The sequence below is a fragment of the Lupinus angustifolius genome, chromosome LG09 (assembly GCF_001865875.1).
Source record: "Lupinus angustifolius cultivar Tanjil chromosome LG09, LupAngTanjil_v1.0, whole genome shotgun sequence".
Taxonomy (NCBI): domain Eukaryota; kingdom Viridiplantae; phylum Streptophyta; class Magnoliopsida; order Fabales; family Fabaceae; genus Lupinus; species Lupinus angustifolius.
In genome coordinates, this window is record NC_032017.1 from 7032947 (window position 1) to 7052902 (window position 19956).

Genomic DNA, 19956 nt, shown 5'->3' on the forward strand with positions numbered 1-19956 from the left:
AGTGCGAGTAGGATTTGGTGATACTCATTATAATAATGATTAAGCCCGAATATGTTTGGATTTTGTTACATTTAGGATCGGGTTCATGTTCAAAATTAGATCCAATCAATTTTATGGTTAGGTGAAGTACACGTATGACTCGGACACACCTATGTCATGGCCATTAATTCACCTTGTTTGTATGTATGTATACTCAATTTATGTATAGAGTGACATTTCTTTGACTCATAGTATAATTGATTTTCTATTTTTTTCTAACATATAGATAATTAACCAAATATCTACATATATTATTTCATGTTAATTTACACAATAACAATAATAATAAGTAATATTGAAAAAACTTTATGTAAAATGGTTACGTGTTATATTTAATCGAGTTGAAGTTGAGTTCAGGTTCAAAGGCTAACCCAATGGACATTTGGAATTGGGTAAGTTTCAGGTATATGATTGAGTTCGATTTCGAAAATATAATTCCACCAATATTTAGAGTCGAGTAAGAGACTCAACCCCATTCATTCACTACCCCTATTGCAAAATATGTTAGGTAGAAATTGATGATATTCATGAAGCTATGGGACTTTCATGCACTCAATACTACTCAAGTATTCCATCTCCTTTTTTATACCATTTGATTTATTTCACTAAAATTATATATATATATATATATATATATATATTAATTTAATGTATTTAAAATTAGGTGTATTTTAGTGAAATACACTTCATAATTATGTATTATCAAGTTTATTTTCTAAATGTATTCTAATTAATAATGAGATAATGAGCTTGACACAACAGTATAACCATAAGATTATTGACCGTCCAAATCTTAGAAACAATAGCTCCGTAACATAAAATGTATAATATGGCAGCAATATAGGTTGGGGTCGGGTTTGCATATATCCAAACCCTAACCCGAAATTCAAAACACAAATCCGAAATTCAAAACCCAAACCCGAACTCAATGGGGTTAAAAATAAAGATATCATCCCCGAAAATTATATATATACTAAGGAAAGTATTATATTATTTTCGTTTCATTTTTCTCTAGCATTTCTATTTTTCTTGTATTATTTCGTTTCTTTTATGTTTGAAAATCCAATCGTATGTAAAGTAAAATCAGAAATTAAAAACAACGGACACAAGATATAAATTTTAATTTTAAATTGAATTACATTACTTCGGGGCGGGTTCGAGTTAGGGTCTTTGTTCTACCAAAGCCGAACTCGATAATTAAACTTAGGTAAAATCCGAACCCAAACTCAATCACATCGAATTTTTCCTGTTAATTTTGAGTTTGGTTCGAAAGAATGTTTAGTTTATTATTATCCATAAGATAAGTGTTTAAAATTTAAGAACGCGTGAATAAGTAGACTCCAAAAAAGAAGAGACCACTATGCAATGGTAATCAAGGGAATGAGTCTATAATATTAAGCATAGTACTAAGAAGGAAAGAAGTAGAATTAGGAGACAATGATGGTTACAACTCATACTCATTCATTCTATTGGGTCCACATAACAGTAAAAGGAAACTCAAAATAATTAATAATGGGGAAAACATACTATATAAATATTAACATATAAGTTTATAAAGTTAAAATTGTTGATTTAATCATCGTGATTGAATAACACATTAATTGATATATTATAAGATTTCATTAAAAGTCGTAGCATGTCCTAGCTTCAAAATCGAGTAATAAACAGTCCACACGTAAATCAATTATAGCACAACAAATATATTTTATATTTACCAACAAAATATTAATCTATTAGTGTAAAGTCTCATTAAATCTCTAGGATAATATTAAGGGTTCGACTCTTTAGAGTAAAACTTATTGAAGGAGTAGTCAAACAACTCCAAAAATGATTAATTCTTTTTCTATATGGTGAGACATTCTCTTGATAACACTAAAAATATATTTTACATTTATTTATTTTGTAGTCTATACAATTACCTATAAACTTAATTTTTTTTTGCAAATTAACTATTTCATTTAATATAAACTAAAGTTATTAAAAAAACTAGTAAAAATAATTTTCTTTTTTGCTACAAAGGATATTCCCTCAACTTTTGGGTAAGAAAATAATTCCTTTCAGAATTCGTGGCTGTCCCTCCTAAAAAGTTTTGCTCCCAAGAATCAAACTTTTAACCTTTTAGTCATCCTGAGAATCTAGTAAGGCCTTACACCACTAAATCTACAAATTGTTGGTATAGTAAAAATAATCTGAAATCACATTTCACTTTAACATTTGAAAGCCCTAAGTCCTTGCTGTAAACAATTAACAGCCAACTACATCTTTTGTAGATGTCATTTTTGCTTGCATGAATGTGGAAAATCTTGGTGTAAGCCAGAAACATATTTCATAGTTGTACTTTCCTTACATCAATGTGTTGTGTAATAATGTTTACTACATTGTAAATTGTACCTAATTTCAATCACCTAAAAAAGAAAGCATCATTAATAATCAGCTGGAACAGTGGTATATTTTTTTTTGGGTAGAAAAGGAAAACCAAAATAAAACTAAAGCAAAGAGATTGAGATAACCAATTGAACTTTAATTATCACACAAGATCAAATATCAATTATTGATAATAATATGTCTAGAACGATAATTACACTCATTATATCATTCACCATAAAATAAGATATACCATTAATTAATATTAAAAGACATCCTTGAGTACAATTTAAGTATAGACAATGTAATTATAATAATATTTATTATAATGCCATAGAAAGTGTGAATCAGTCTATATAGATTAATCTATTTTAACCAATTCTTTTGAATTTAAGCTATATATATGAGTTAAGTATTTGAAGGGAGTGTTTTATCATCTACTATGATTTTATTTAAGTGACACATCTAATAAAGATGGATAAATGTAGTTCATGGTATAAAAATATAGTTTATTATCTATATATTAATAATATAATAGTTTTTAGTGTAATATTTATGTACTATTAATGCACTAACAGTGTAAAAATTTATATACATACAATCTGTTATTCACCCTTCATTTGGATTACTTTTTGTTGTTGAAAAGTTAACAATAATTAAACATCAATGATGGATAATACAATGATAGTGCATAAATCTCATACACTGTCACTGCATATATATTTTTCTGAAAAAATTATACACATTAAGTATATCATCCACCATTTATTGATATTTTTTTGAAAAGGTAATAATTATTCAAAATAAACGGTACATCTTTTTATTTAGTTTTTTACAGCCATCATATTATAGATCATTAATTTTAATTATTTTGATGTAAGATGTGTGGTTAGAAGATGAATAGTTAACATTTTGGTATCCACTATTTTCTATAATAAAATCTAGATCGTTAATAATAGTACTGAACTCTCCAAATCCTACCCCATTTTCTATGGTCAAAGACCATGGGCATTTCACTTACTTTGGTACGGGAAGTTCCATAATATGTGCCACTTCATATGTCAATGATTAAGATTGGTTGAAAAAATATATTTAAATTAAAATTTGTAATAATTAATCATTTATTTGACCAATCACAAACAACAGCATATAAAATAATACATTATTTTGAGACAGCAGATGTCTACTCCTTCGACAAGGCTTTCCACCTTTCTACTTCAACACACATAAGATCTCCTCCTACCTGCTTTTAGAAACCCTAATTAGCAACAACATACCAAATTTATGGAAATTTTCTTGCCTTTGAATTGTCCTCATGGGCTAACAAAGCAAATTCATTTAGCAATACTAAATAACAACTTCACATGATAGAATACCAATAATATGTTGATTTAGTGGTGCAAGACTCAACTAAATCCTCAAATAGGTCAAAGGGTCAAATTTTGATTCCTATGAGTAACACGTGTTGGAACCTAAAAGGGGCAACTATGTACCCGAAATGGATTAGTTTCTTAGCTTATGTATAAAGTACCCTTATTATTCAAGAAAAAAACTTCAAATACATGGTAGAATTATACAATTAACTACTACAACTACATGAGGCACACCAAGAAAATTTCTTCATGCTCAAAATACTTTTTGCTATCACTAATTTAAACAATGCTCCATTTGTTTTATGCCATATAACTCAATCTTTGAATATATACTAATTAAAATTATGTAAGAATTGACCATGCACATTGTAAAAAATAAATAACATTACTACAGAGTATAAATCGTGAAAATTAATATTATTATGCACATTGTAGCCAAAATTTATGTTTTATTGAGAAATTATGTATCTTAAGAGTGAGACTATTGACACCCTCAATTATGTCTATAATTGCTCCTTTTTGACCGGTTGTATTTTTGTAAATTAAAAACAAAAAATGTGATTGGTTGGTAAGAAATGTGGATAAGCATGTTAAAGCATCGAAAATCCCACCCTTTAAGAAATCAAAACATTTACATTTTTTAGACTATTTTTTCTTTTATACCCAACCTTTACAACTGAGTTTAGCAAAAACCCTAAATAATTATATACTACTCGGCCAAGCCGTACTAGTTATTCTTATTTTTTGAGTAAGAAATTAATCTATTTCAGAGTATGTATCTGTTTTCTCCCTCTTAACAAGTTTGTTCTTATAAATTGAACTATTAACTTTTTAATAATTCTGGAGATCTAGCAGGATCGTACACCACTAGATCAACAACTTGTTAGTGTAGTTTAATTTGGACTATATATAAGCTTTACCATCACACTCAAGTTATTCTAAAGGCTTCTAAAGGCAAGTTGCACGTAATGTACTTTAATTGAGGACATGAATTTGAATTTATGGTTTAATGTGCTTCATATAATCCACTTCATTCGTACGTGGAAGGCTAAGAAATGATTTGATCATGTTACTTTCGGTGTGTTGAGAATAATTAATCAATTGATTATATAATTTTTAACGTACATATGATAATGATAAAGTATAATAGCTACTTGAACTAAAGTAGGTCTAAACAAGCCTCTTCGATGATTTGATTATGCAAAGTTCTTAATAAATTGTATTACATAACTATCTCTAGTTAGGGTTCTAATTAAATAGTCTTTTGATCACTCTTAATTAATCATAGGTCATATACATGCAAATACAAACTTTGTGGATTCATTTGAATAGCTTTTTCTTTGAGGAAAATAATGGTGTACCCCACTACTCTACTATGAGAAGTGCTTAAAATATTTCATGGAAATGAGGGAAGCATGTGAATGAAGGTTCCAACTTCATATTAGTCTCTCTTTTTCACAAAAAAAGATTGTGAGCTTGCAAGCTTGACGTTTCCATAGAGGCTTTGTTATGAGAAAAAGATGTATTTACTGATAGTGTAAGAGTTTTTTATATTCATCGTATCATTCATCGTTCATTTTCAATTATCATCGGCTTTTCAAAAAAAGTAATCCAAATGAAGGGTGAATGATACACTGACTATGTATAAATCTTTACAGATAGATATTACATTATTTTGTTATAGTATTTTTTTTTGCTATTTAATGCCGTAATAGCAAACCAAATCCGTGTAAACAAATTTGTTTAGATTAATTAGGTTTTTATTATCCTAAAATTAAATCTGAATGTGATATATAAACAAACTTGTTTAGATTTTAAGAACAATTTTTGTGTATATAAACAATACAGTATTGAGAAATAAAACATCTGAATTTATTTCTTTACACTATTACCAAGGTATTCTCCCACTCTTTGAGTAAGAAACTAATCTATTTCAGTATGTATAATTGTCCCTCCCAACAAGTTTATATCGCTCACATGAATTGAACTCTTGATTTTTTTGTCTTTCTAAATCTAGCTAGTAGAGTCTTACATTACTAGACCGACGCTTGATTTTATTATAATATTTAAATTTGGCTTTTGAATAAATAAAATAATTCTAGCTAGCCACCATTATTTCAATCTTGCTATATATGATCCTTTCAAAGGCTCCAAAAAACAATACTCCAAAATCCAAATGATACACATTAAAGAGATATGAGAGAGGAATAATATACATAGATATATGTTCCTTTTAGCTAGCCATATTGCATAGGAATGCATGATGATGATATATCATAGGTGTATGTTGATTATATATAGTTGCTTTTATTCCATATATATAAGTATTTGAAATGTACTTTCTGACTTAAAAAGTTGAGTTTCACTCATGAATTATTGAAATCCAATCCACCTAACCTTTTATTAATTTAAAAACATCTTAGGGATATACATCATTTCTTATCCCAAAGCTTGGGAGCCCTCCATATTGCAAATATTACTTCTCCCTCTAATTATTATTCACTCCCTTCTTTAATTTATCTACTTTAAGCTTTATGTAGTTAGAAGAATTTTTTGATCAACAATTGTTAGTATGTTAATATTTATTATAGGCAAAACTTTAACCAATAATTTTCTTCACTTTATGCTTAACTATCAAACTCTTTTATAACTCATTCTTTGGTTTTTGTTGTCACAATTTTTTCTTTATCAATAAAATTGATTTTAGTGATCTCTATGGCTCCATATAGATTAGCCTCTTTTTAAGAGTTAAAATATGGTCTTGGTAGCCTCCCTCATTGAATCATGATTACGTGGAATTTTCTATATTTATCGAGATAGTTTATAATTGCGATCAACACAACATAATAACAATCAATATTTTAAATTACACTACATAATTATAATTGTGATCATAATATTATAATTTTAGAAGTCTCGGAAATGGTATCAAATCACAATTATAACTTTATGCCCATATTCTCTCAAAATTGTTGTAAATATCACAAAATAACTATAACCACAATTTAAAATGGAGATGACAGCCACAACTATAATCACATTTTATAACTTCTATTCTTATGCTATTTCGTGGTACACCACCCTATAAAAAAAGAACAAAAAATATAAGTTGCATGTAATATATGTAGAGACTATAATGAGTCTAAGTCACGCGTCATTAAAGAAAAAGGTCAAGATAGGGAAAATCATTGATATGCATATATATATATATATATATATATATATATATATATATCAATGATTTTCCCTATCTTGACCTTTTTCTTTAATGACGCGTGACTTAGACTCATTATAGTCTCTACATATATTACATGCAACTTATATTTTTTGTTCTTTTTTTATAGGGTGGTGTACCACGAAATAGCATAAGTTTAAGGTGTTCTAAGACTTGAATTGCTGAAAGTAACATCAATTTTCATGATAAAAAATCTATGAGTAAAACGATAACTTATTTTCTAAGATTAATGTTATTGGTCAATTTTTTTATAAAAAAAAATGTAAACAAAAACCAGATAAAGTTTACATTTCAAACTAAAATTTTCGTTTTATCAAATATAATTTCGGATTAGATTCTTTCGTGTTATTTTTGCTATCAAACGAAATTTATTATTAAATCAACTTCTCAAATATCATTTTAAATAAAAGAGTTCGTCAATAATTGATTTCAAAATTTGGTCGTTTACTTATCTTTGTTTAAATATAAGGGTCTTTCGTCACATGTTGTTAGGTATGATCAATTAATTTTTTTTTGTTTATTTTACATTATCTAAAACATAGTCTACATAAATTATATAAACTAAGATAATTATGATTTTAAATATAAAATTATCTAAAGCATTATTTGAAGCAGAACTTTATATGCATTTAATGTAAAATGATGACGTATCAATAATACATATTTTAGTTTGTAATAAGTAATAACTATCTATAAAAATTCCTCTTCTTTCATAAAAATATTAATAGAAACTAAATGAAATTACAATAATGTCCCAACTTTCAATTACAAAATTTGATAGTTTGAGCTACTATGTATCACGAAGTTATATTAATTTAATAACCATTAAGAGCTAGATGAATTAATATTAGTATTATATTATTAATTTGGATAAGGGTAGGCATGAACAATAATAAGTGAGAACAATCAAAGAATATCACATCACATGGTAGAGAACCATAATTGTTGTGAATACTAAACTATAAACAAACATAAAATAAAAGAAGAAAATCTGAAAAAATCTATGAGGTCATAATAAAAACCTTAAAAGTATTATTTGTTTCCTCAAAATATGGTTTCTTATTCTTTTTAAGTCATGTGAGGAACTAAAAATTATCATTGATGCTGTAGTGATACAAGTATAGTACTAATTTTTCTTTGATTTTAATATTTATGGCATGTGTTTTTTGTGTGGATATATTCGATAAGAGAACAAGATATTGTTGTAAATATGATTGGGATTTAAATATCAACAATTCATTATTGGGTGAGATTTTTGTCATGGAAAACATATCATATTGGTCAAAATTAATGTATTGAGAAATTTTGACCAATATGACTTAGTAATGACAAGTTAAAGTGACTTATAAATGACACAATAAGATTAAATAATTTTTTTTTACAAAAATCATTTTTCAAAACTATATCTTTGAATTTTTCCTTCTTCCTCCAATAATTTAAGATTTATAAACATGTAACCATGAATTATTCTTCCATACATGATCTTAAGGTCATATGACATATAAAACCTTAAGATCATATGTGAAAAAATAATATATGCACTTTTTTAAGGTCATATGACTTATTTTACATAGGTTAGTAGTATAAGGTCCTATTGGATCCTCAATGTCGATAGTTTGATTCTTGGAAGCGATATTTGTTGGAAAATGCAACCACGAATTCCGATACTAGTTATTTACCGAAAAAGGTGAGAAAATACAAAAAAAATATGGAAAGAAAAGTAAAAAGGGAATATACAAGGCAAACTCACTACTACTAAAATAAAATAATCCCATCAATGTTAACTATGAGATTTTACAATTAAATCCAAAAGATTATGAAAAGTTAACTTTAACATAATGTCATAAAGATATAGATATATGACCAAAAATGTGTATGAAGGTAAAAAGAAAAAAGGGAAAATTATAAGAAAATTGGATTTACAAAACCAAAACTTATTTTGTTGTCTATAAAAGCATACTAAAATTCTTATCCTACTACTCATTCAAGAATTGGAATGCTGGATTGTGAAGAAGCTCATTTGCTGGTTTCATTTCTGAGAAATCCTTCAATTTTATTGATGTAGAAAGATCATTCACTGAGAAGGGTATGCTGTAAAAAAAGAGCAAAAGTTATTTTAATAGCAATGAATTGCAATATAAGTCAACCAAAATAGATTATTTTAATAATATTGTATATGTATAATCAATTATTGTTGCATGGACTACAATAGAATTAGTTTCATGATTGAATGTGTTTGTAAAAAAGTTATTTTTAAGATAATCTATTTTATTTGGGTTGTGTAAAAAAAGCAACTTTATACGAGGAATTACAAAAATTATATGAAGTTATTTGTTTATATTAATATCTTCTTCCGGTAGGTACTTCTATATCGGTGAAGTGGAAACACAAACAAGAATTTTTTTTCAAACTTCTCTAAAAATCAGCTTTTTTCTCCTATGAAAACAACTTAATACTTTAAACAAAATTGCCATGTTAATTACCCCTAAACAACTTTTTCATAAGAAAAAAAAAGCTGTTTTATAGAGAAACAATCCATCTAAACACCAACCAGAAAAGTTGATTTTCACCAACTTTTTGCATGTCACACAAGTTTAAATCACATATATCAACATTGATTAATCTACTATAGTGAACAACTTTTTCAGAAGAAAAAAAAGCTGTTTTTATAGTGCATGTTATGTTTATAAAAGCACTCTTACCTGCAACTATCATCCAACAAGAAAGAATCACTCTGGCCAGTATTAGAGTCCTCAGTCATAAGCATTTTCATGCTCAAAAGCACCTGAAAAGAACATTTGAGTGTGCTTAATCAAGCATTTACCATTTCGGTTAATCGTTCGGCTTTTATGGGAGAAAAATATGATAAGAACTTACATCTGGAGATACACTCAGAGTATTGTAGTTACCATCCCAGTAAAGCGAGCAGATTCTATACAGCTGCTGGACACTTAGGATCTGTAATATAGCCGAAATGAGGCATCGAGATGTAATGCGAATAATCGACAATGCTTCCGTGATCAAGCATATATGTGTATATAGAAAGTTAGAGGCTATGTAGATTGTAGAGTTTGAAATGGATAGAGACTTACAGGGCATAAATCATTGATGATTTCATCATAGGAAATTCGATATTTCTGATGAATAACCTGTAGATATTGGAGAAGAATTAAGCCTAGATATTGGATTTTGATCGCTTCGTATAAAAGTAATATTTATTAACATAGAAAGAAGAAAATCGAACGAGGCTTCGCGAGTCTCTAAGAGTCAGCTCAGTTGATAGAGTTACGGGACATTAAACGTGAACACCCGGATTCAAGAATGAGCCTTCATGTCTTATTCAGTTCGTCATATTTACTCTAAGACCATCACGAATGTTTCTTTTGAAGTTAGCAAACATGATTGTGCTTGTTTATGAACATATATGCATTTACCAAGAATCCAACAGCTTGTCTTATGTGCTTCAGTTCATCCCAAGATGACCCTGCATACTGCAAACCAAAGGCAATGATTAGTCTCGATCTTTTCGGAAGACGTGTAAACCAGTCGAAAAGCCGCACGAAAGACGTGTACTAACTCAAGTTTTGACATATTATAGTAAAAGTAAAAGCAAATTACCTCTTCCTTTGTTTGACAACACCATAGCTCCAATTCAGCCAATCCAGCTTTCACATATTCTCCGTTGCTGAATGTGCAACAATCGCGGCGCAGAAGAAGACTAGTAATCATATTTTGAAACAAAAAGTGTTAACCTTTCCACATTTATGATAAAACATCATAGTGCAAAGAAACAAATACCTCTAGCTTAAAGGATGTACCGAAAAAAATCGAAAATAAAAAACTCCTTACCTATTGAAGAGTTGCACATTAATATATGAGAATGTTTGATTGAAGATCTTTTGTATAAGAACTGAAGGCACCTGAAACCCAAACCAATTTTTCATGTTTCAGCAATTTTCAGAAATCGGATAGGCGAGGCTAACGGAACATAACTACTTAGAATTTAGAAGTTAATAAAATGCAATCTTGCTTCTTACAAAGTTTTCTTTCAGTGTAGAGAGGAGGGTGTTCAGGGATTCAATAATAGTCTGCCAGTGAACCATGGCAGAATCTTTACCGAAGTTTCGACCAGATCGTAACACTCCCTTTGAAGTTCTTGGTGCCTGTATATCAGCAATAAGATTTGCATAAGAAACATCAAAAACAAAAAAAAATATCTTCAGAAGTGTTTGAACTTTGTAGAAAATATCTCCAATAAGAACTACATGGGATATGATGTTCTACCCTGCTCTATCCAGCTGATAATGGTTTAGTACGATCACGCGAGTGAAAAAATAATCGCGAACGAGATTTAAACACACCTGGATACATAATGCAAGTACAGATGCTAACTCCTTTTTCAAGTTGTCTCGAATGATGCCGTATACTTTCTCCATATAGGCTGTGAGCTGCTGCTTGAAAAGCAATGCCGGGTATTTAGCCTCTACCTTCCGGACAACGTCCAACGCAGGGGCAGTAAAATTGGCAGAAGAAGGGGATGAGAGAAAGCCCTTCAATTTAGTGATCAAATAAATAAGTTGAAGTTTTAAAGTGCGAATTTGAAACCATATTACATAGGATATAAGGAAGGTTCATTACTGTCATTCTTCCGAAAAGGGATGTTGTATTAGATAGTTTTCTAGCTGGGCTTGCAGGCGTTACATCATCGGATATCAGGCTTTGTTCGAGTAAAAACAATAACGCAGATGTATTTGACAGCCAATATGCCATAAGATCGTTGCCGTCTTCATTCTGTATAGTAAAAAAGTGTGGGGAAAAGATAGGCAAAAATTTATAGAACAATAAAACATGAAAATGAACAGTAATAATTTTACACTGAAACATTTTCTTGAAACAAAAGTTAAAGTAAACACACACACCAAAAAATAAGTGTTTGTTGAATCTAATGTTATACAATTAGTCAAAATCCATCAGAAAAATTATATTAACTTTCTCATGATTAAATGTTCTTATCCTATGTCTAAAATTTTCAACTAAGCTTGTTCCTTATATAGTTATATTAATCATCTGCCATAAAGCATACTTCAGAATTAAGTAGTATAGTCACCTCAATTTCTGAACCAATCATCTGGATAAGGCGATCGAATACACTAGTTTTTTCAGCTTCAAATGATTTCCAGTGGAGAAGACATTTGTAAATGGTAAAAGCAGCAACTGGCATTCCATTATTAAAGCCAATATTTTTCGTTACAGATTTGACAAGTGAATCGACATTCTCCTACAGTGAAACGAGAGTTTAAAATCGAGAACAGTAATTTGCATGAAAACTAAATTACACAGTTTAAGCACATACAAGTTGTCGTTCAATGAAAGATCTCCTCAATTTAGCGTCGGATTCTGTACCAAACTGTTTCACAGGTGTAACACATGTTTCCTGCAAAAATACTCGTTTTTATAAGCTTGAATGGAACATACTTCACATGTTACATTCACTTGTTATTGAATGGCACATATATGTAAGGAGTAGCAACAATATACTTGCAATAAACTTCTGCAGATAAAATGTCAAAATTCCGAAAGATGCACACTTCCATACAGAAAAGGACGATGTACATACTCTAGCAGGATTAAATTACCTCAGCTATAGGGGTCGATATGTGCTCTGCTAATGTTTTCACAGATGAGTTTTGCTGAGATTGTTTCTTAAGGACAAGGTTTGCAGATTCAATGTCTGAGAATTTCTCTTCAAGCCTATCAAATATCGAATGATGCAAAAAATGGTCATGATGATGTATAGAGAACTTGTAACTTTTAAAACACTAGAGACATAAGTAACGGTTCAAATTACAACAATGCTGAGTCATGAACAAAACCTTTGCATAGCATTTTTCAACTGGGTTAGTTTTGACTCGGCTTCCAAAGCTTGCTTCAACCTTTCTTCGCCAATTCTGTTCGCCTCTTCGTACCTTTTTTCGGTTTCATCAATTTTCTTTTCCAGTGAACTCACCATGTTCTGTAACACATTCCATGAGGCACTATATTAGTTATATAGGAAATGGCAACCTATCTTATGCATATTTCAGTACTTTTCTAAGCGTATTCAATACAATGCAGATATCTATGCTCAAAACCACTTCACCTTGAGTTTTTCATTTTCACTGCTGAGTTTCTCCAACAAAGCATGATCAACAACTGGAATCTCCTTTATGATAGGCTCTCTCTCTTCCGCTTTTTTCGTAGCCTCGCGCTCCTTCTGGAGAAGTATCTCAGTTTCTTTAAACTGAAGTTGTGTCTCTAGCAAAGCAGACTGTAATCTTTTGTTCTCTTGTGTTTTTGCTTCTTCGATGTCAACCTACATTTAATTTTCGAGAGAAGATTCTTTGAACGAAAGATAGTAAAAAAGTGTGTGAATGCATACAACGATTTCAGCGAAGCAGTATAACTAGTAAAATTATAGTCATTTACCCTCAAACGTTTTTCTAGCTGCAATCTCAATGTAAGGTCTTCAACTTGCTTTTCAAGCTGATTTTTTGCAGCTTGGAGAGCACCTGTCTCTCTTGCAGCCTATAACAAAAGTAAAAATATAGAAAACGTCAATTACCGAATAACAAAAGGCGAAAAGGTGAACAAACAGAAATACACCAACCGATTCGTTGAATTGGTTAATTCACTTTGCATTATTATTATTGATTCATATTGGTTCTATTTATAAACTTAACATTTTACTTTAAACATGTTCCAGTAATGGATTTAAGTATTACCATCTTGAGCAGCCGCAGTTCACGCCGTGCAACTTTTCCTCTCCATGCACATTGTGTGGCAATTGCTGCCTTCTTTAATCTCTTAAAATGAAGCTGTGCCAGGTATTTTCGGCAGTGGCTCTGCAATAACGAAAATCGTCAATTGGAATTTGTATAAGATACAAGGACAATAACAATAGTAAAAATGTTTAAAATATCTAGTAGGATTTGAATTTATTCTCGACCTGAATGACAATTGATGCTCTAGTCCACCTTCTAAAGCATAGCTCGGAACGAGCAGCCATCCCCCGCATGCAAGTCTGAATCAAGACAGCAGAGGTATACAACTCTTTGTATACCTTCCTAGCAATCTGCATCCGGTAATACGACTGAATCGCCAAAATAGAAGCCTCCTTACGCTTTACCTCGTAAGCTTGCCTAGCAAGTTGTCCTGCAATCAGTATAAAGAAACTCATCATACTTCACAAATTTAACTTTTTTCGGCTAAATCATAATTTGAGGGGTAATGTTTCAAGAAGCAATGAGCCGGACCTCTGCATACAGCTTGAATCTGAATAGCAGACAAACGAGCTGATATGAAACTTCGACGAGTCAAATAGGAACGGATTTTCCTCTGAATAATGATTGCTGACTTTCCTAAGATCAAACTCCTGCTTGTATCTAATTCTGCCAGTTGACCAGCTCGAAGAAACACCTTTGTTTTACCGATCTGCCACGGTAAACAGAACCAGTAAAATTAGTTACAGAACAAATGCAGACCAATCTGAAGTTACCTAATGTAATGGTAAATGTCATAGCACCAAGTGCATACGAGCATAATAAACAATTCGTGTTCGTTATGCCGTTGACAAGGACATGAAATAGTGATCATTCCTAAACTATACTTTCAAAGAATACGTTGTAATATTATTTATAAGAATACGTTGCGTGTGAATTTTTCTTCATACTCAAGTCAATGTTCCGATTTACGAGGATGAACTATTTTCTTATTCAAGTGATTCTTATTCAATAATAGTATTTACCTGATAGCCTTTAAGTCCAACAATTTCTAGGATCCTCTTGCAAGCCGCGACCTCATCGATACTAAAGTAATTAAAACATTAATAAGTCGGCATTTTAATTTTTTATAATGAGATTTATGATGAGGAAGATGAACAACTTAGATACCTTTCATCCAACACTTGAGGTGCAAGAAGGCCAAATCGATCGGCAAATTCGTCGAAGGTTTTTCTAGTGGGATACCCAGCACAGCTTATTCTAATTGCCTCCATAACTCCCTACAATCAGACACACTATGTAGTAAGCATAAACTGACATAACCAAAGAGTAATCTTCAACCATAGCATGAAGTATAAAGTCCAAAACCGGGACAACGATGTCTTACTCCACAACGTAGTTGCTGCAGGACATTTTTATTCTCAAAAATTGCTGGCTTAAGAAGATTATTGGGTTTTACACAACGAATGTAATGCGGCTCAGTGCCACTGAGAGTTTCGAGTAAAGCTTGCAATTGTTGCTGCAGGATAAATGAAGATATTTCAGAACCACGAAGATTAAGCAAGAAAGATTGTTTTACAAGGAAAAAAATCTAACCTTAAATTGAGAACCTATTGAAGAGAACTTCGATTTTTTGGATGAATCCACGGGTGAAGGGAGAAACAAACTCGATACGAAGGCACATTTGGAAGCATAAAGAAGCGCTTGGTGTTCTGCGACAACGTAATCTTTGTTCTTGTCGAGGAACAAATCGGCTTGATAAGTGACCTGCAATTGAAACAGAATAGGCGTAAGTTATTCTAGCATTCTCGAACTATATTGTACTATATATGTATCCTATTTATTATATATGAACCAAAAATGTTCTGAATATCTCAACTTACATCACCAGCATAATGACAAACTGTGAAGTCGGTGCGCGATAATTTGGGCTTGCTAAACCTTTTATGGTTTTTGAAGGTCTGATACAGCTTTTGAGCAAAAGTTTCATGTGTTGATCTAGGAAACATACTGCATAACACAAACACGTAACGCTATCTGAGCATCAACGAAAATCGTTCAAAAAAATGAGTTCTTAGTATTATGCATACTTACCAAGCTTCATCCAGTAGAGCAATAATGCCACCAGGTTTCTGAACATAAATGCAAGACAATTCGAGAGTTAAAAGAAATCCGAGGATACATAATAAACTATTGAAGACACAAAACCAATCGACAGAAGGATCATGGAGTTATGAACCTTTTCAATGAGATCGAGAATATCTTGATTGTCAACAAATTCAATGTAACTCCAATCAATTTCCTCATTTTTGTATTCTTCTTGCTCCATTTTAAAAACATGCTGCAGAACAAGATATTTGAGTATTACAAGAGCATGTATGAGATATAGAAGCAATAGATATCATTCAAATATAAAGAAAATAGATGTTTCACAAACAAACCTGATTAAAATGTTGTTGAAGCTTTTCATTTGTCAAATTTATACAAAATTGCTCGAAACTGCATAGGACAAATTTATATGAAATCAACAACGCCGACTTTATAGAACATACTACTAGACTAATCCTTAGCCAAGTAGAGTAGTAATGAGTGCTAAAAAGGTATGAAATTTTGTCAGAATGTAGTTTATTACTTGTCGTGCAACCGATTTTACTTTATTAAGAAATGAAACTAACAAAAACGGAATTGTCCTTAAAAATTCGTGATCGCGAGAGCGTTATAATGAACTAAAGATGGGTCAAATGATATCATTCTAGAATCTATAACTTTCTTGGAGTAGCTGTTCACTTGAATAGATTTAGTGCTCAAACTAATTACATAAGAAAAAATGTACCATTTACTCACCTGTTATTCTTGAAACTCTCAAAACCGTAAATATCTAGCACTCCAATTAAGTATTTTGACTCGGGGTCTTGACCAATGGAATTATTGATCTTATCAACTAACCTACAAAAGCATGACAGAAAATTACAGAAACATAGATAAGTGCTTAGAGAAAACTGGCGAACTCGCAAGTAATTCTAACCGAGGTTAAAAAAAATACATCTTTGAGAAATTTTCTCACAGGCTTACCAGTCAAACAACCTAGTGTACACAATCTTTGCCAAAGCATCTCGGCTGACTGCAGCGGTTTCAGGATCCAGCCATTTCGTAATAGTTTCATCACGAGTTACAATTACACGTTTGCAAAGAGAGTCTTCGAGTGCTTTCGCATCACACCTGAACATAACTTATGAGCCAAGGTGGACAAGACATGAAATACAAACCGGAGCCGATGCAAGTAGGCAATGTTTTCTTACATGAAAAGCTCGGCAGCAGTCTGTAGATGGAACAGAGATTTTTCGTCTTTGGGCATAGATGAGTCCATCTCCTTCCCCCTCGTAAATTCAATGTTGCCAAGATGCAAAATTGCAGCAACGACTCGAAATATTGCATCCTGAAGAGTGACAGGAGAAATGAAAAAACAACACATTTGAGCACTGATTATATTCGAAGAATCTAATCATGAACTTAAAGAAACTCCATGTAAAATACCTGCTCCTCGGGACTTATTCCAACGACATCCATTGCGCTCCTTGTGGCGCTATATTCTTTAGATTCATCAACGCCTTCCAACTCATAGCAATTTGATTGATTCAGATAATGAAATGTTCTCGGATTTCCTAATTTGTACTTCTTGATATCCTATCATAAAAAGGATCCATAAACAATTAAGTAAATAAAATCCAAAGTTAAGCACAACTTTACTGAAAAGTTACTTCCAAACTATTTCGTAACCGACTAGACACAAAAGTTGCATTAAAGCATTTTGTCTCCTATCATCGTTCGAAGTTAAAAGTAGTAAATCGAACATAGTTCAACTTCCGAATGCTATTATTATCGATAATTCTCAACAGAAGGTCACAATTAACGACTTACACAAGCATGCATTAAGATAATTAAGCAAAAAAGCACACCTTACAACAAATGATTTATTCTCTATCAGAACACTATAGGTCCATTTTCAGACACTTTTTCTCTAAGGTAAATTATTAACATTTATGATCCAAGCCAGAAACAAGTCAATGCATGTTTAGAAAGATTGTTTTCGGTGAAATGATCGCTTATTTTTTAAAGACTCTTTCACCGAGCCTCTGATTATAAGTTGATTTGAATACAAAATAAACTAATCTAAGTAAATGGAAGCAGAAGAGTTTCATTACCTCTGAAGGTGCAGCACAGAGCATGTAGAAACAGTGATAATTCCTCTCCGGATCTGAGACCTGGCAAACACGTGATCTTTCTAGCAGATAAGTTCTGATAGCTGCTCCTGAGATTCTTCCCTTCTTGTCAAACTGAATCTCCACAAACTTACCAAAACGACTGCAAAAGTCACGAGTGAAAGAATAAAACGAGTAAGACTAGTATGGCACAAAAATTTGTATTCTAACTACTTAAGCCGAAAACTAAATACGATTTCCCACCTTGAGTTATTGTTCCTGACAGTCTTTGCATTGCCAAAGGCTTCGAGAACCGGATTAGACTGCAAATCAACGAAGAAAGGGCGGAAAAAAGATCAAGTTAGTGGATTATCAGACTATCAGTAACATTCTCGATCCATGTAGCCGACTCCACCTAGTAGGACTGAGGCTTGGTTGTTATTGGTAGTCAAATCTTGTTGCCAAACGAAATTTTAAAGGACGTAATCTCTTACCTCGAGAACTTTTTGCTCAACAGTTCTACCTTCAGCAGCAGTAGCAGATCTCCCTCCCATGTAAGCAAGATACCGCATAAGTAACTTAGTACTTTCTGTTTTACCCGCTCCACTTTCACCACTAACCAAAATCGACTGGCTGATTCCGTCATTGATCATAAGCCTAAATCCACAATAATATACAGTCAAGTATTTTCAAAACTAATAGCATGCTCTTTTCGCCGAACCGATACGAAAAAATACCTATATGCAGCATCTGCAACAGCAAAGGGATGTGGACTAAGCTCACCAAAAATTGCACCTTTGTATTGTGCCATCATATGGCTATCATATAAATGAGGAAGTTTTATAAAAGGGTTGACAGCAATTAGTATATTCCCGGTGTATGTCTGTAAGCACGATATCGGCATTAGCACGTATCGACAAATTATGAAAACACAAAGATGCTAATAAACACAGAATAAGAATGCATTATCAGTAACATTCCGTTCGAGTTAGCATTCGCAATACTTACATAAATTTCATTGATATCATATCTTGATCTCAGGTTATCTAGGACTCCAGGTTCATGCAGATATGCAAGCTTTATCATATCATCCACTCCACTCGGTGGAGCTTCGGTATCTTTATGATGAACACGCGAAGCTTTTACAACAACCTGAAAATTTCAAGATAGGCCAACACTCACAAATTAAAAGAAAAACATCAGAAAGTTCCAAATTCAAAGAATTTAAAGCACTCAAATCAGAAATGGTGAATTCAAAGAACAAAGAATGGACTAGTGAAGCCGAAGATTAAACTTTCGGAAAATATTAAAAAGCACACTCACTGTCTTCCCTGAAGTGCAAAGAACTTTGATTTCTTCATTATTAACCTCCAAAACTTCACCATCAATCCAAGCTATATCAGGATCCTCAACCCAAATATGAGACCCAACTATAGGACTTGCAATAATAACCTACAATGCAGAGAGAATCACAACTTCACTATAATGTTTACTAACACAATTCATTGTTCTAACAAAGTTTATGTATAATAAACATTGGGACAAGGAGAATCTAAATTTTGAACCTTTAAATCCTATAGAATCAATGAACATATAATTCAGTAAATTACACTAGCAATTAAGTACCTACATTGTCAAAGAATCAATGCTTGGTTACAATTTGGAACTAGATTCCAATAAAAATGGTTCTTACACATAAATCAATGAAAAAATCAACTTGTAATGCATTGCAATAACATGCTCTGATCTCAACAGTGAAAATCCAACAATGTCCAATTTTAAGACGTTGCTAACAGAACCTGGTGCGCAAAGCGTGCCACAACACGGGTCAATTGATTTAATATCAGATACTTAACGAAAATATGTTTTTTGACCAATCAGAATATGTTGTACAAGGTTGTGGCACACTTTATGGAACAACCGATATTATCATCCTCGGACTCGGACTAGAAGATTTCCAGATAAATAACTTCAAAATCATATAAATT

The 19956-nt window shown here is 31.6% G+C and overlaps 1 protein-coding gene across 1 annotated transcript; it reads right to left on the reverse strand.

Annotated features, from left to right (window-relative positions):
- On the reverse strand, window positions 8901–19474 carry LOC109356195 (myosin-6-like). The gene is made up of 38 exons (XM_019599530.1): window positions 19466–19474; window positions 19292–19420; window positions 18977–19120; window positions 18706–18851; window positions 18463–18625; window positions 18233–18291; window positions 17972–18131; window positions 17304–17453; window positions 17069–17205; window positions 16842–16988; window positions 16614–16715; window positions 16211–16268; window positions 16009–16110; window positions 15864–15901; window positions 15653–15779; window positions 15366–15536; window positions 15157–15288; window positions 14940–15049; window positions 14795–14855; window positions 14304–14481; window positions 13997–14202; window positions 13773–13892; window positions 13477–13575; window positions 13151–13363; window positions 12885–13024; window positions 12648–12762; window positions 12365–12445; window positions 12119–12289; window positions 11650–11802; window positions 11373–11561; window positions 11049–11174; window positions 10861–10931; window positions 10630–10729; window positions 10446–10502; window positions 10104–10160; window positions 9889–9969; window positions 9714–9796; window positions 8901–9102 (listed from the first exon to the last, which is right to left on the reverse strand). Exons 1-38 carry the CDS (start codon window positions 19472–19474, stop codon window positions 8988–8990), a joined length of 4500 nt encoding a protein of 1499 aa, XP_019455075.1. The 3' UTR covers window positions 8901–8987.